The 17,707-nt window shown below is 37.7% G+C and overlaps 2 protein-coding genes across 3 annotated transcripts; both read left to right on the top strand.

Annotated features, from left to right (window-relative positions):
- The first annotated feature begins 2,011 nt into the window (after nt 1–2,011).
- Nucleotides 2,012–6,500, top strand: krt18b (keratin 18b). Of its 2 annotated transcripts, none has more exons than XM_077198389.1 (7): nt 2,012–2,745; nt 4,271–4,353; nt 4,550–4,706; nt 5,235–5,399; nt 5,474–5,599; nt 5,729–5,949; nt 6,040–6,500. In XM_077198389.1, the coding sequence occupies exons 1-7, from the start codon at nt 2,305–2,307 to the stop codon at nt 6,068–6,070; spliced, it is 1,224 nt and encodes a 407-aa protein (XP_077054504.1). In that variant the 5' UTR covers nt 2,012–2,304; the 3' UTR covers nt 6,071–6,500. The 2 variants fall into 2 exon arrangements, with proteins under 2 accessions (XP_077054504.1, XP_077054505.1); XM_077198390.1 differs by having other exon boundaries at nt 2,142–2,745; nt 5,729–5,962.
- A 2,637-nt stretch (nt 6,501–9,137) lies between these two features.
- LOC143707202 (fidgetin-like protein 2) lies at nt 9,138–13,587 on the top strand. Its single transcript, XM_077199948.1, has 3 exons — nt 9,138–9,323; nt 9,628–9,728; nt 12,711–13,587. Exon 3 carries the CDS (start codon nt 12,719–12,721, stop codon nt 13,550–13,552), a length of 834 nt encoding a protein of 277 aa, XP_077056063.1. The 5' UTR covers nt 9,138–9,323; nt 9,628–9,728; nt 12,711–12,718; the 3' UTR covers nt 13,553–13,587.
- The last annotated feature ends 4,120 nt before the right edge of the window (nt 13,588–17,707 follow it).

The raw sequence follows: 17,707 nt of genomic DNA, 5'->3' as shown, positions 1-17,707 counted from the left end.
GAGGCAACGCACCATAACCATGAGCCTTGGCTCCCATAATATTAGCGTATGTTGAAGTCTGGGGACTAAACACTCTATATGACACCGGTTTTCTCCATGATTTCGACACCTCGGTGTGGAGATCATGGAAAAACGGCAGGCACCGGCGTGGAGGCTGCACACGTGACGGCAAAAATCTCTCATCCAACTTTGATTTAGAAACAGACTCCTGTCTAGTCACTGGCCATTCAATATTAAGTTTTTCAACAGCTCTTGTTAACACCTCCATAAGCTCATCACTCTCAGGAGTGTGGGGTGGCGAATCCTCCACATCTCCCTCAACACTAACAACATCAAGTTCCTCAGAACTGGATAGCATTGGTGCCTCAGCCCGAGCGGAAGAAACCGCAGCGCGTGCTTCCGAACCCGGGACTGAGGCACTGGATCTCACAGGTGAAGGGAGAGATAAGGCAGAGCCCGTCTCAAACCCCGCTGTGAGATCCATCTGCGATCCCCACGATAAGCGCCGCCGCTCTGCCTCGGCAGAAGCGGGACCCGAACCGCGGGGAGCGCGCACCGAACCGCTCTCCTCAAAGAGCGACCGGCGGGAGCGGAGCGTCCTTAACGGCAAACGCTCGCAATGCTCACAGTCTGCTCCCTCGAGAGCAAACTGGGCATGCTGAACTCCCAAACAAACAACACAAAGATCATGTGTATCCCCGCTCGTTAAATAACGCGAGCAGGGAGGAACACACTTTCTAAACTGCTGTTCGTCCGCCATAATCTCTCAATATATATATATATAGGGATAAATTGTTTGTGTGGTGCAGGGTATGTAAGACAGACAATATCACACAGGGACAGATTCACATGTAGCGCGACTGAAAGCACAGAAGCTAATGCGCTTGTGTTTTTGGGGTGCTTTATAGTTTCCTGGTCGATGACGTCACCCGCCTATGACGTTTCATCTCTCCATTGGGCTGATTCCATACGTGCTTCATGACGCACAACGCAGGGGCGTTCCCGCAGCGTTTGACGCAGCTCGAAGTTCCCTTGAAAGGGAACCTCAGTTTTTTTTTTTTTAGTTTACGGTTGGGTTCATACTGTACAATTTTTACAATCCTTTATAATTGTTGCCTGTCAGACTGTTCAATATGATCCTAGTGAGATCTTGGGTAAAAGCCATGGCATACTGTGCAACATCAACAATATTTTACGTCCACATCGCAGCCAAGACTACAGTTTTGCACATTTTCAGTCGCACATTTGCAAGTTTTGCGCTACAAGAAATCTCTTCTGAATTTGGTCTCAGACAGCAAAATTGTTACCAAAATCATAAAGTTTAAACCTGGTAAGTAGAGGTTCACACAGTTCCTCATTCAATGAACTCAAAACCTTCAGACATTATCTTGAGGTTTTGCCTTAACAACCTTGTTTTTTATTGAGTGTTTAGACTTTATCAAAGTTTTTTAAACATAGCCCACATATTTGGACAGTTATGTAATTTTGAGCAGGACCTTAAAAGGCCAAAAGCAAGTGAAACTATTTGTAGCACTGCAGTTTGCAGAAATAGTAGTAGTAGTTTTAGATGTTTTAAAGGGATAATTCAGCTAAAAAATTAAAATTCTCATTTTTGTTCCACACCCGTATGACTTTCTTCTGTGAAACAAAAAAATAGGTAGGCCTATGTTTTGTTCATGCAATAAAGGTCAATGTTGTTTTGAGGATGAGTAAATTATGACATTTTTGGCTGAACTATCCCTTTAAGAACCTGAGTTTTAAAAAAAGTTTAAATCCAATCCACATGTGGCCATTCTTTTGAGAAAATGAACACAGTGTGCATATCCCACAAAATGCATATCCCAAAGGTGCCTGATCAAAATCATAAACCATTGTTTTCTTTCTCAACCACTGTTCTTCTTAGTTGGATTTGTCATTTAAGCTTTCACAAAAGCATTGTGAGACTAAAAGCACAAAATGAGCCTGATCTCAAGGCTGTATCTTGTTGCAGTATGTATATGTGGCCGGGGCCAGACGAGCTCAGGGACTGGGTTCAGTAGGAGGGAGGTGAGTTTGAGACAAGAAAGGAGGGAGAGAGGATGTGGGAAGGGCGTTAGTAAAAAAAAGTAAGGGAAAAAACGGACCATGTGGGCAGGGTCTTAGCTGGTCAGTGTGTGTGTGAGTCAGAGAGAGAAAAGGAGGAACAGAAAGAGTTTAGTGGGGGTATATAAGCTGCACAGTTCTCTTCCTGTAGCTCTCAAGGGTTGACTTCCCTCAGCGTACACTCATTTTCTCGTGCCACCAGTACTTCACTTCTCCACCACAATGAGCTTCTACGTACCTCAGGCCTCTCACATGTCCTTCACCCGCTCTGTGCCCGCACACCGTGCTGCTAGTACGTATGGTGGGGCAGGTGGACAGGGCACCAGGATCTCGTCCGCCTCTTCCATGTCTCTCCGTTCGGCCCCTAGAAGTGGTGGCCTTTCTTCTTCCTCGGCCTTCAAGGTGAGCTCAGCCGGCATGGGTGCTGGTGCAGGGGGCTCCCTCAGGGCCGGTGCTGGCTCCTCAGGGGCCCAAATTGGCAATGAGAAAGGCCAGATGCAGAATTTAAATGACCGTTTGGCCACTTACCTGGACACGGTGCGCAGGCTGGAACAGGAAAACAGCAAACTGGAGATGCAGATCAGAGAGGCTCTGGAGAAAGGTGGACCAGAATCTCGCGACTACAGCAAGTACAACGCCATCCTGGATGACCTCAGGAGGAAGGTGAGAGACATTGTTGGGTTTACATGCTTTCCATGTGAGGGGGTTTTCAAGCTGCAAAAAGAAGCATTTGAGAGTTTGAGAAGGGCAGGCAGTTATTTATGTTAGGAGGAGGAGATACCAGATGTTTTGAACTAAAAAGAGAATCATAATCAAAACTTTGAAGTGATGTAAAAGTTTTGCTCAAGCAGAAAATAGTAATTTTATATTTTAATTTCAACAAAACACAATGAATTCCTATAGTGTAGTGTACTGTAGACATCTTGTAATTTATGGTATGTAAAAATGTATATAATATAACATAGTCAATTTACAACATAAATAATTTTCTTTTAGGTTTTTTTTTGTTAGTTTTTGTGGATATTAAACTAATGAAAACTATGTGTATTTTTTTTGTTGTTGTTTGTTTGTTTGCCACCAAAACCTGAGTCTCTTTCATGTCTTAAGAATATGTCAACCAAAAATTGTGTTCATGAGAACCCTCAGTGAAATAAAAATCCATGATCATATTTCCGTACATCTCAATGGAGGGTGTGGCACACGCCCTGTTCTCTCGCTCTCTTCTTTCTTTTGTGCTTGTTCTGCTTTTCATTATGCATTCTGGTTACTACCAGGACTTTCCTCAAAACCTTCCAATTTGGTTTTAAAAATCTATGCAACCATGACATTGGTCAAAACAAATACAACATTAACAATTGTTTCTAAAACATTCGAAGTATGTTTGACGGCTATAGCCAGCTGAAACTTCCTACAGAGTCTCTAAGTAGAGTCATAATGCAAAACAGATGTTGGATGAGCAATCGCACACGCTCATGCACCCACACAGTCACAACAGCACTCTCTCGCACAACAAGAATGTAATGAAGAACTGCATCATTTTTAGCAGATGTGGCTGAGTCATTACAGAACATTTAGAGTTCAGAAATGTCTAATATTTTCCTTAATTCCAGCAATACTGAAAAGCAGACAACTGAGCTAATAAAAAACCTTAAACTAAGATGAATTATTACTAAATTCTTAATTTAGGAAATTCAATTTTACTACAAATATTATGAGATTTCAAACACCCAGGTCTGATAAGCTTCTGGTTTCACCAGTGCAGGATGTGGCACATAGACAAACTTTGTAGGAGTTATTGTTTAATAATAACTTCTATTTCAAATGTTCTGCTCTACACACATAGATAATACAGTATATACAGACATACACACATTCTCTCACACGCACACATCAAACATATAGCAATAAACCAAAAAACCCTTTCTGCCTTTTTTCTTATTTTATGGTCTTGCTCAATCAGACCCTTTAATGGTTCAGAATTTCATAAAGAAAGTTAATTCAGTAATACAAAATATGATTCCAGGTATTTCGATGATTAGATAAGAACTGATACGTCTGAACCTCATTCCAAGAACGCTGTAATCAAAACCATCTGACAAATCTTATCTTTCGCCACAGAAAAAATAAGATGGATGGATGTCAAAAACAGGTTTTGTTTGGTGAAGTGTGTGCTTTGTTTTGCCTGTAGGTGTTTGATGCCACTGTGGACAATGCTGGTTTTGTTCTGCAGATTGACAACGCTCGTCTGGCTGTAGATGACTTCAGAGTCAAGTTAGTTTCCCTTATTACACCACACCACAAGCATCTTGTAACTTGAAATCTAATGAACATGCTTCTGGAATGTAATAATTTTTAGAATTACAAAATAGACAAGCCAGAAAATCAATGGATGGACATGATGAGGACTTGCTCACCAAAACATTATAGTGCATTACTTTAAAGACTTGTATGTATGTGCGTCTTATAGGTTTGAGAATGAGATGGCCATCAGGCAGTCTGTGGAAGGAGATATTGCAGGTCTGAAGAAGGTTATTGATGACACCAATATTGGACGCCTGAATGTGGAGGGTGAAATTGAGTCTTTGAAAGAAGAGCTTGCCTTCCTCAAGAAAAACCATGAAAATGTAAACAACCATTGCATAAGAGCCACTTAACACACACAGAAAGAGATTCTCTTAAAGACCCCATGATATAATTTGATGAGTCCTTTTTTTTACCAGTGTTGATGCATTTCCTATTAAAGTAGAAATTTGGGGTGGGACAAATCAGGGTGGTCAGCAATAGGCTTTTGATTTATCACAACCACAAACAATGATTTGTAAGTCAATTACAGGGGGGTATTAGAGGGAGGAGCTAATTCTAGAGAGCATTGTAGAAAATTCTGTGTGGTGCAAGATGAGTCATCAGATGGATATTGTCAGAAGGGAAATTTGAAAAATTTAAAAATGTACTGTGTAAGCGTTTAGGGGTACGCTAGCATATAGATGGATTTATAACTTACAGACATAGACAAAAAGACACAAAACTTCATGGGGCCTTTAAATTGATCACAGTCTGTTTTTACTTCAACAACATATTAACATTATCGAAATTCAGAAAAGGCATAATTTACTCCAAGTGTCTCAGATTTCTTTTCTGTTCAACTTTGACAGGAAGTTGGGGAGATGCGAAACCAGATCTCCCAGTCAGGTGTTCAGGTGGATGTTGATGCACCCAAAGGACAGGATATGGCTCAAGTGATGGAAGATATGAGGGCTAACTATGAAAAACAAGCTCTCAAAAATGCAGAAGAACTCAAAATGTGGCACGAAACCCAGGTACAGAACCCCTGACATGACAACAATTTTGCCATGAAACTAACCAATCTAACCATCAAACTCTTTCTCCTTAGTTGTCAGAAGTTCAGGTGCAGGTCGCTCAGAACACAGAGGCATTACAAGGAGCTCAGATGGAGATTAATGATCTTCGGCGACAGATGCAAACGCTACAAATAGAGCTCGCATCCCAACAAAGCCTGGTAACGTGCACACACATGCCACTTTATGAATGTTTTAGATTTCAGATATCATATTTCAGATCTATAAAAGCTAAACTTTTAATAAAATAATAAGTTCATGTTGAAATTATATGATGCCAAACTTTCTAGAAAGCGTCACTTGAAGATACCCTGCGGAACACAGAGCAACGTTCAAATGCAGAGATGGAGAAGTACAATACCATCATTCTGCAGTTTGAAGCTGAGCTGGGACAGCTGAGGTCAAATATCACAGAGCAGGGTCAGGAATATGAAGCCCTGCTTAATATGAAGATGAAACTGGAAGCAGAGATCAGCACTTACAGGAAACTTCTTGATGGGGAAGACTTCAAGTAAAGACATGAAGTAAAACTTTAGTTGTTATATTTTACAGTGTATAATACATACACACTTACTGATTCTGATTTTTCTCTGTTGTTTAGACTCCAGGATGCACTAGACGGCCGAGAGTAATATACAAGCGGCAACCTTGAAGAGCAGACTACAGAATGTCGGCTAAACGACTCCTCAAATAAAGTTACAATTTTAGATAGCATTCACATTGAAACTTGTGGCAAATCTTTATCATTTGAAAGTCCCTTTCCACTATGTCTAGACACAACAAAGTCTGTCATGTTGGTTTCCTTTGGTTGTCATTTACAGGTTAATTATTACTTTACGTCAACAAAGCCTGTTCCACCAGTCTGACTTAACACAGACAATATGAATTACAGAACAGAGGCAGCTTTTTAAACATTAGTTGAGGATGAGTCTTTATAATACACAATCCCATGTCATTGCACATTTATACAGTAAACCTAACCATTACGATTAAATGTGAAGAGAAATGTGAACTTCTCTATCAAGTCAAGGCAGTAATGAAATAAAAACGTGCTTTGTGAAATTTGTGAAAGTGAAATTTGGAGTCAAGAAAACATAGAGTCAACAGACATCTAAAATCTTTTAAACACAGTACAATGGTTTCCTCTTTGATGTTGTACTTACATCCACTAGATTGAATGGCTCTTAGTGAGCATAAATGGGTCGTAAGATTTCATAAGATTTCACACAAAAATTCATTAAATTCAAATTTTAGCACGGTAAGTCTAGCTACTGCTCATTATTCGGTCTCCAGTTGTCAGGTTGGTCAAAATGAATTTGCTCATATATTCCAATGTGCTCATATATGAATGTGCTCATATGAAACAAACCCAACCAAAACTGTGACTGGCTCTTCTAAGGCAGGACTTCCATTCTTACTGAACATTAAAATTCCACAGGATTCATACAAATGATTGGTTTAATATTTGTGGTCTATGGATATGTTTTAAGTCAGCTGTGAGACTAACACCAAGGATACAAAAAGAAGGCATTTGATAGACAACATTTAAAATCATATATAGGTACAGATTTTTTAGTTGCCAGTGCTGTTAACTTCCACTAACAAGACACACAAGCCTGTTAGCATTTAATGTTAGCCATTTGAAGAGCTGTGAAAGGCCATCTGGTTTCAATCCAAGAAAAACCTCTTACTACAAATCCATATGAGTTCTAGTCTAGTTTTAAAAGTAAAACATATAATTTATCAAGACAAAAATAAACAGTATTAGTACATGATATTTTGCTGAGTTTGCTAATCGTCCTATAAGACAATGAAGCATTTATCAATCTGGAAAGGTCTTTGGGATTTGTTTACTTGACTTTTGCACAATGAGCTAATGCCATGATAGCTAATTAGCTAGTTAGAGATCCATTGCTTGGGTCCTGTAAGCCTCTAACTAAACTGATTAGCTGAAAAGCTAAGGTGGATTGATTTTGAGTTCTCCAAAAAGATTGAGAGACTGTGAATAGCTCCAAAAGTACCATTTCTAATTAATTAACAAGAAATATAATACAGCTGCTTATTTGATAACAGTTCCGTATGTTGCACAGTTACACTTTGGCTTCACAAAGGAAGTTATTTTAAAATAGAATTACAATAATAATACAAATATTACACTGGGGCAAAAAGTTTTTTACTAAACACACACATCTAAAATATTCTGAAAGAGCTATTATAGCCTATTTGCAATCAGACAGAAAGCTACGTAAAATCAGCTGAAATATACAACAACTTTTAGGTTGTATACAGTGTATACAAATAAATGACAGTAATGGCATCAATGACCTGTTGCAAGTGGTTATTCTATATATACATCATTTATGTTTATCACGCAACAACTGAGAGTTTAAACTTACAACAGAGAGTGCGTGTAAACTTACAGAAGATGTAAGAAAAACTAGTTTGTTGGGGGGAGGGGGATGTGTAAGTGCCAAAACAAGTGTCATGACTAAATTGATGTCTGGTGAATAGCTTAAAATATATTAATTGATGTACTTTGATGGCTAAGATGCCATACATTATTAACCATAGAAACCTCCAAGCCTTCCTGAAGAAAAGTTGTTAGCATTCCCAATTAGTGTTGCATGATTTACTGGAAGTATACAGTACATCCTGAAGGCTGGCATTTACAGGAACATTTGTCATGTGACTGATCTCCTGTCAAGGGAAAATAAGGGGAACTTTTTTTGTACATTGCTGAAAAACCTATTATTGCTATACATTTAAATAGAGAGCAGCAATGTTTAAAAAAACACTGATGGATTTAACAATGTAGTACTTTTTTTTTAGACTGTCCAATGAAAGTAATGACATGAATGACATTCTGTTTCTCTGCTTTGGGCAATAGTGTTCCGCAGAAAACATCTATTTTACAAGCTTTTCTAACAAGAGTTTGCAAAAGTATTTCTACAGATGAAACTTTGCATGTTCATTAATAGTTTTTTTTTTTTTTTTTATCTTTCTCTGGTTATCAAGCGTCCCTTCAGAGACTGACATAGCGGCTGTTCAAACAATGACAAGCACAAGCACATATGTTAAGGTTTTCAGTTTTGTTTTGACTTTTAAATATGAATTTTCTATTTAACATATTTCACACGGCAGGGAAAGTTTCCACATAAAATGAATACATTTTGTAATTGATTGTGACTTCAATAAAAAGAATGCAAATGATTACATGAAAGCTGTTTGGATGAGGGGAAAGGAAGAGTGTTTAGAACACAGCAGAGAGCTTCTCCAAAGCTCATTTATGTGGAAGGATTCCTCTTCGCATTCCAGGGATCTTCAACACCTCAGCAGTGGAATTACAGCCAACAGCACCCTCAGCTGTTTGCTGTATCCAGATCATTTTATCCCCCACAAGGGATGTTTATCAAAGCCCTCAGAGAAACTTAGACAAATATAAGTTATTGCATTGGACTAATTATTAAAAAGCAGCACCAATGACATGTGTGCATGATTTATAAGACACAGTTGAATATATTAAATTAAAATAAACAGTAACAGCTATTTAAAATTAAAATATCCTAAAGAGATTTCCATTCTCTCTCTCTCTCTCTCTCTCTCTCTCTCTCTCTCTCTCTCTCTCTCTCTCTCTATCTGCTTAAATACTTTCAACAAAAAGGGAGGGCAGGGGGAGGGGAGGATTTGGGTGGGGGAGGGGCTGTGCATGTGGGCTGTTGTCACAGGGACAGAGGGAGGTAGTGCAGAGTTGGATAGAAGAAGGAAAAAAGAAGAGGCAAGAGACAAAAAAAAGAGTCTGAGAGGCATGGCAGCGTAAAGCTGGGAATTTACGTATAACTGCAACAGTGCAATGGGGATTCACCAGGGATTCACAGAGAGGGACTGGTATGTTTCTTAATGCATGTGGAATACAATGACAGCTTTTATCTGTTTACATTTTTAAAACCACTCTGTCTTCATCTCTGTCTCTCATTATCTGTTATTAGTATTTTGCTTGTAAAGTTAATGAGAGTGAGAGAGAAAAAACATTTTGGTTGCACAGGCATTCTGTGTTTATATATTATAATGTCTACTGTTTGTTCCTTTTGGTTTGTATGGTTATAGGTATGTGAGATTTTAAGATGGTGCTATTTTAATTTTAAGAAAGTGTGACATCATGCAAAGTATAGTTTATCTCTCTTTCTTTCAGGTATCCGTGTTTATGAGCAATGGTGGAAAGATTTGTGCACCCCAATAGCATTTACAATCAAGAATAACACGCTGGTACAGAATTCTGGTTAAAACAGCATGGTGAGTTAATGCACAATGCAAAAATAATAATATTAATAATTGCATATTTATTATATGTCTGTGTAGATGTGTGCATATGTTGGATAAGATTCTGCTGGAAAGTGTGTGTGTTCAGCAGTAGCCAGAGAAGAGTAATGACTTTACCAGCTGTTTCTTTGCTTTCAGCTCATTAGCCTTTTCACTATATCAAGGGAAGAATAATAAGTCTTGAATATTATTTGTTTTACTGATAAAACAAAAACCTTTATTTAGATTTACATTTTCAAACTAAAAGATGGCCAACAACTCAAAGGTCATTTGCAGTGCATGGAATTATGTAATATAATGAATAATACATTTAGCACCACAGATCTTCAGGCATTTAAATAACTCTTCTTATGATGTCCAACCTGGAGCGTGTGTGTGTGTGTGTGTGTGTGTGTGTGTGTGTCTGTGTGTGTGTGTCTGTGTGTGTGTGTGAGAGAGAGAGAGAGAGAGAGAGAGAGAGAGAGAGAGAGAGAGAGAGAGAGAGAGAGAGAGAGAGAGAGAGAGAGAGAGAGAGAGAGTATGTGTGTTTGTGTGTTTGTGTAGAGGATGTGCTTTGTAAAAAGATTCCAGGCTGAATTCTTGGCATTCCGGGTGCAGCCATATTTATAAATGGGATCCATATCTTCAGCGGAAGTTCTAGGAAGTGTGTCAATTGGAGGGAAGCAACATAAAGATATAAAGACATAGATAAAAAGCAGATTTGTATAGAAACAGACGTGAAATATTTTTAAATGAACAAGAGTAGTTGTGTTTCGCAAGGATTTGTTGGGATTAGCAAGGAATTTCAACTCTCTAGAACCCTGGCTAATATGTTAATGCTTGTGTATATTTTTTTAAAATGAAATTATCTTAAATTCTAAGTGTTCTGTCAGTCTCCTCTAGAACTTCGCTCTAATCTGTCGATTCTAATCTGCCTTCATCTTCCAGAAAGCACACGAAAATAGACACACATCCACACACACATATATAAATATAACTGGTTGAAAATCCAGCGTTCAATCGCTCATTTAAATCGTCTTCCCCTCATCAAAATGTGTGAGGATGATGTGTGCAAGGTTACTGAGAGGTTTACACTCGCACAGATTAAGATGCAAAGAATAGATCACATCTTGTCCAGATTATACTAAACGGTTCCATATGGTGAATTCTTGTTGCAGTCCAGTTGTGAACTTGAAGTGGTTTTGCAAAACCACTGAACCTCGTGATTTTGTTTTTATTTTCTATTCGTTGGAGAAAAAAGGCACAAGGTACCTAAAGAAGTTATTTAAAGGGACCAAATGAAAATTCTGTCATCATTTACTCACAGGTTTGGAATGAGGGTGAGTAGCTAAATGATAGATCTTATGAATTATTTCTCTTTGGTAAACTGTTCATTCCCTGTTGTGTACATTATTTCCCAGCGATGAATGAAAAGTATAATAACACAATACAGAATTTTCAGAATGTGTATTTTTGATAACTGACCCTTTAAATACCTCCTCCAGATATCTTTTGGATTATTTCTCAATGGAGGATAAGAAGTAATAGTATCGTGCATAATTTTAAAAAATTCAATTTTTGGGGTGAACTGTCTCTTTAAATACCTCCTCTAGCTATCTTTTGCACTTACATTTTAAGTATAATCAGATTGGCTTTACAACTCATTGCAACTTAAATTGTATTAAACTGACTTTTAAAATCAAGTTGAATCTCACATAACTGAAATTAAATATCTTAAGTTAAAGTAATGTAAAAAAAAAACATGCTGTCATGACTTGCCGTGATAACGTCATTTTTTCAGTAAAAAATGAATAAAAAGTAAAAGTAACATCAGGCAGAATTTTCTGAATTTTCATTTTTTGGTGAACTACCCTTTAAAGGGATAGTTCACCCAAAAATGAAAATTCTGTCAGTAATTATACTCACCCTCATGTTGTTCCAACCCCGTAAGACCTTTGGAACACGAATTAACATATTTTTGATGAAATCTGAGAGCTGGATCACTCCTCCATAGGCTTCTTAAGGGATTGAAACTTGCCGGCCTCGAAAAGTTATTAAAGACATCGTTAAAATAGTCCAAGTGACTACAGTGGCTCAATATTAAGATTATCAAGCGACGAGAATACTTTTTGTGCGCAAAAACAAACATAAATAACGACTTTATTTCAACTATTCATTTCCTTCTCTTTGGGCCTCTAGTCAGTTAAACTAGTGTAATTGCGTAGAGCTACGTCACACGTAGGCTCACTATTGGCCGACGCTGGTCATGTGGGTGATGCATGTGACGTACAACAACAGATCATACGCTGTTAAACTAGTAACCTGACTCGAGGCCCAGAGAGAAGGGAATGAATAGTTGAAATAAAGTCGTTATTTTTGTTTTTTTTTGCGTACAAAAAGTGTTCTCGTCGTTTGATAAACTTAAGATTGACCCACTGTAGTCACTTGGAATATTTTAACGATGTCTTTAATAAGTTTTCGAGACAGGCAAGTTCAATCCCTCAAGAAGCCTATGGACTAGTAAGGACTAGTGATCCAGCTCTCAGATTTCATCAAAAAATATCTTAATTCGTGTTCCGAAGATGAACGAAGGTCTGACGGGGTTGGAACAACATGAGGGTGAGTAAATACTGACAGAATTATCATTTTTGGGTGAACTATCCCCTTAAATACATCCTCTAGCTATAATGTGCATCTTTTCTCAGCGATGAATAAAAAGTAATAGTAAATAAACTATTAACTAATAGTAAATAAAGTGTCTCTTTAATCACCTCTTTTCTCTTTTTCATTATTTCTCAACAAGGAATAAAAAGTAGATAGTAGCCTAATACCATGCAGAATTTCGGAACTTTCATTTTTGCATAAACTGTCCCTTAAATACCACTTCTAGCTATCGTGTGCCTCACGTTTCAACGATGAATACAAAGTAATAGTAACATTGTGCAGAATTTTTCATTAAATATTTTGATTTTCCAGGTGTGGCAATGATGTGGTCATCTGAGTGGGCGGAGCAACACTATGATGTCTCCTCCACCACACCATCTCCAGTTCACCCTAAGCCCCTCCCATTTCCTCAGCCCAGTCGTCCTGCGTTCTCAGGCTACACTGATGACATCACTGCCCTCAGTGCCTCTAGCCTGCTAAAGCGCTATGCGGAGAGGTATTCCTTCAACTCGGCCTTACCAGAACATGGGAGTTTCCTGAGAAGTGAGCAGCACCAGGAGCCGTGGCCTGGGGGGTACAGCACGGACGGGCCTCCCGGTTTAGACCCACTGAAGGGGAGCGGAAGTGATCTTTCAGAGCAACAGTACAGCAGCGGTCCCACGTCTCAGGATTACCCTTCATCCTACAGCAGCCAACATCTGCTACCTAAACCATCCTATCTTCCGTCACCAGCGTTTGCCTTGCCCTCTGCATACCTGCCCCCCGCACCAGGCTACGCTTATCCCCAGCAATGCGGTCTGACGGCTAGTTACCCCCACAGCACCCCTACTCTGCTGCCCTCGGGTCTACACACCCCCACACCTCTTCACAGCAGCCACGGTGCTGCTGATCTCCCACGCAACAGGAAGTTTGGCTTCGACCAGTCCAAAACGGCCAGAGTGTCACCTTACACAATCAGGGAAAAGAGCGAACGGCAGAACAACGACAGTGGTGGAAATGCCAATGAAAGCTGTGGGACGGATATTCCAAGCTACAGGTCCGATAGACTTTCCACTCAGTCCGATCTCGAGGCAGATTCTGTGGGCAAGACCAGTCATCTACGGCCTCCGGAGACAAGGTCTTACGGAGGTCCGGGACAGTACACATATCCTTGAGTCTACTTGATGTATAGTCAGTCTATCCTTTTTTTTTAATACATGATTATAGCAATACTTGCACGTATCAAACATCAGGGCGATTATTATTACGGTATGAGACGAGATGACGGTCTGTGAAGATAGATGTCTCTCTTATGCGCATTATCATTATTCCTGACTGCAGCTTCCATGTGACCTGTAGCACAAACACTCATTTATAGCCATGAAATTACTTTTTTTTTATTCTCTTCCTTTCCTCTTTTACTCTCTCTCTCTCTCTCTCTCTCTCTCTCTCTCTCTCTATATATATATATATATATATATATATATATATATATATATATATATATATATGTTGTGCAGTGAAGCACATTATGATGGCAAGCACTAATCCAGCGCTTTAATCAATGAAATCCAAGCCAGAGAATGACTGAAAGAGAGAAATAGAAAAGAGAGAAAATATAGTAAATCAAAACACACATTTGATTGTATATCAAAGCACACATATGAAAGTTTCATATGTCATATTGTTTTCATACATTTTGTTAGTGAGCATGTCAGTGGTAATTGTCATGGATGTTCTTCAACACTGAAGTCAGTGGGATTAAACTCTTTATTTTAGGAATATTATCTAAGATTCCTCTATAAGCTTTGAATGTAAATCTGATTTCCCTCAGGAATTGTGAATGAAGCCATACTTAATGTTTATCTTACACATATTTTTGAGTTTGACAGAAGTTTTCGTCTTTTCTTGTCTAGTAGTTTCTTTGCCATGTCCATCATTTAAAAAATAAATTGTAACCTTACAAACAGTATTTCAATGATTAAAATGCAAAGCGTACAGAACACATAATATAGCTTTCACAGGGCTACTGCAAAAAAAAGGCTAAAAGGGTCTTTGCAGTCTTTTCCACCATTCACCTATTGTGACGTTTACTATGGAAACCCACAGAGCTGTCCTAGCCCTTTGAGTTGATCACTGGATGTGTTTTCCTCTGACCCTCTGACCCTTCTCTGTTTTAAATGAGAGAATAGAGAGCTTTTGTTATGGAGAGGCGAGTGGGACATACACTGAAATGTACAAACCAAAATAAAAATGACAGTATAGCTAATATTTTAAAGTTGAATTTGTATGTTATTTTAACACTCACAAATACAATAGATGGGAGATGCATGTACAATTTTCATCTACCTCACTGTTACATTGCTGTATGTTCAAAGTATGCAATTGTGTATTACATGTCTAAATGTCTACCTCAAGAAAGAAAAATACACAAAATAAAAACTATTGTACCAATACAGCATTTGCTCTATTGATTTTTGTTATTACTCACAAAGGCAGTAATATTGTTAAATATTCTATTTTAATATTTCTATTTTAATATATTTGAAAATATGCAGTACTTTATTCCTGTGATGGCCAAGCTGAATTTTCAGCATCATTACTCCAGTCTTCAGTGTCACATGATCCTTCAGAGATCATTCTAGTATGCTGATTTTGGATTTGCTCAAGAAACATTTCCTATATTATCAGTGTAGAAAACGGATGTGCCGCTTTATATTTTTTGTGGAAACCATAATATATTTTCAGTATTCTTTGATGAATAGAACATAATTTATTTGAAATCGAAATGTTTGTAAGAATTTAAAAGTCATTAATGCACTTTTGACCAAATGAATGTATCTTTGCTGAATAAAAGTATTAATTTATTTCTAAATAAATGTAGCTGATATTGATATAAAAAAAACATAGTAATGTATGCAGTCCTCAAATACACAGTGATTTAATGATTCCACAATCTGCTAATATGGCTTTTACAGGCTTTACAGTTAACAGTATTCATGCTTAGCACTGTAGTTCCATAATGCCAAATGCACAGCTGGTGCCGTTAGGTCACCTTGTATCCTGTCCAGAATGATATTCACATATCATGGTCTTCAACTCCCAACAGAAAATCACAACCTTATGGCTGTGCAGATGTGTCTATATAAGCCCTTCAAACCCATGGTTTTTCAAGGAAAAGGTCAAGAGGGTTTTGTGTTCTTTTTTCTTTTCTTTTCTTTTGTATTTTTAATTCTATTGGCTATTTTCTTTTTTAATCAATATTCCCATACAGAAATGTAATATATGTAAATATATGTAATTTACATATATAGGCCTAATGTCAGTGCCCATGTATGTCTGCTGCATATATGAGAATATATGCAAAATTCATATATATAAAAGACATAGACATATATGAAACATATATTTCAAAATATAGCAAAAATGGCCGTTTTCATGTAAGTGCCATATATTTTCCAGTATATGCACATAAATGTTAAATATATGTAAGACGCATATAGGTATATATGCATATATGTACTTATTTCAATGCATCAGTATCACATGCATGTATGTTTACATACATTTATTAAATATGTGGGAAACAAATATCTATGTCACATATTTATACTTAATGTTGTCCATATATGCGAGAAACCAATGCTATACTGTAATATATGCAGATATATGGTATCATATATGGATGAACTCAAATATTTTCTTCACATGTTTGGACACATAAATGTTCATATATGTTGCAGGCATATATTGTGTTCTCAGATAAGTCAGATAAATGTATAGATATATGTCATGCTATTTAAAATATAAGTACATATATGGCCATATATTACATTTTTGTATGGGTTTGTATCGTCCTTTTATTAAAACAGTGTTCAGTGATAAAGTGAAAATCTTTTCTAAACCACCGTCCCCTCCATCTACGTAGGAAGCACACTCAAACTTATTTGTATATTTTTTTAAATTTACTCTATAACTGTAATACAATTTTACGCTCTTTTCTATTATTGACAGTTATCATACAGTGTATTATTTGTGTGTTGCCCTCTAGTGGCCAACCGTTTAAACACTCAAACTATCCTGAAAATCATAGAATATTCCTTCTATTATAATTTTTTTCCACACATTCTTTTTATTTTGGAAGTCCTCAACTCTCTCGGACTAAACACTAAACACAGATGCTGACTTTTGACTTTCCACTTCTTCCTTATGGCGACCCCCCACCCAAAAGCGCTCCCTGCAGTCACTGTGCAGCAGAGTGTGACAGATGCTCTATTCTCTCCAGCCACCCCCCACCTCCCAGCACACACATCCCTCAGCGCTTTGTTTTTCAGAAGTTTCAATATTGTTCTCGCCTCAGTGTGAGCCGTTTAATCTTAGACTGATGAATCGGGTCTTTCGTCTGACGGATCAACATCTTTGTGCAGCCTAAGACCAGTTTTGAGAATGGTTCTTGGTCTACAAATTTAAATGACCCATACAGTATATAATTATACTGTATATATTTCAAATTCTGATTTAGATCAATCTTTATTGATAACCAACAAAATCTCTGTGATTGATCTTTCTAGCACTTTACTCTCTTTTATACAACATAAAGAAAAATAATCTAGCATGTACATCTACAAAAAAATCAGTGATAGATGGGACATAATGTGAAGGTGGACATCTAACATATACCGTATAACACATTATTTAGTAACTACAGAAGCTTTGTACATGTTATTGTATTATTTTTCTCCTGAGGATGATATTCCCCCTGCAGCTGCTCTCCTAACACATTTAAAGAGAGAGTTTGCACAGAAATTAAAATTCTGTAACAATTTACTCACCGTCGTGTCACTATTTACTCGACGTCATGTCACTCTATGCTTTTTTTTTCTTCTGTGGAACACAAAAGAAGATAAACATGTAAAGTGACTGTGTCATCAAATGTTTCCCAACATTTTGGCCCTGTCAGGTACAAACATCCTTTGGTTAAAACAAATGTTGATCTGCTGGTTTTTAGTCACATATTTAAAGTTTAAATATTTACCAGTTACACAAATTTACCAGTGATTGGGTGTGGTGCTGGGCAAAGTGCACCAGAAACTTGATAAATCGAGTAAAAACTCTAGTCCCTGTATATGTTGGTATTCAGCCTAATTAAAGATATTTCACTTCAAAGTACCACAAATTATACTGCCTGTTCTTTTAGTCAAGCTATGACTCTCTCTCTTTTAAGCACCAGTCGGATGTAAGGACATGTGGACTTTTGTTTTTAGTGATTCTTTGTTTGGCTCACAGTTGACGGGGTTGGAGTGGATGAATGCTCTTCAACAGCCAACAAC

The sequence above is a fragment of the Siphateles boraxobius genome, unplaced genomic scaffold, assembly GCF_051911475.1.
Source record: "Siphateles boraxobius isolate OS27281-9 unplaced genomic scaffold, OSU_SipBor_1 41, whole genome shotgun sequence".
Taxonomy (NCBI): Eukaryota; Metazoa; Chordata; class Actinopteri; order Cypriniformes; family Leuciscidae; genus Siphateles; species Siphateles boraxobius.
Note: the sequence above shows the minus strand (reverse complement) of the source record. Positions and strands in the feature narration are given on the sequence as shown.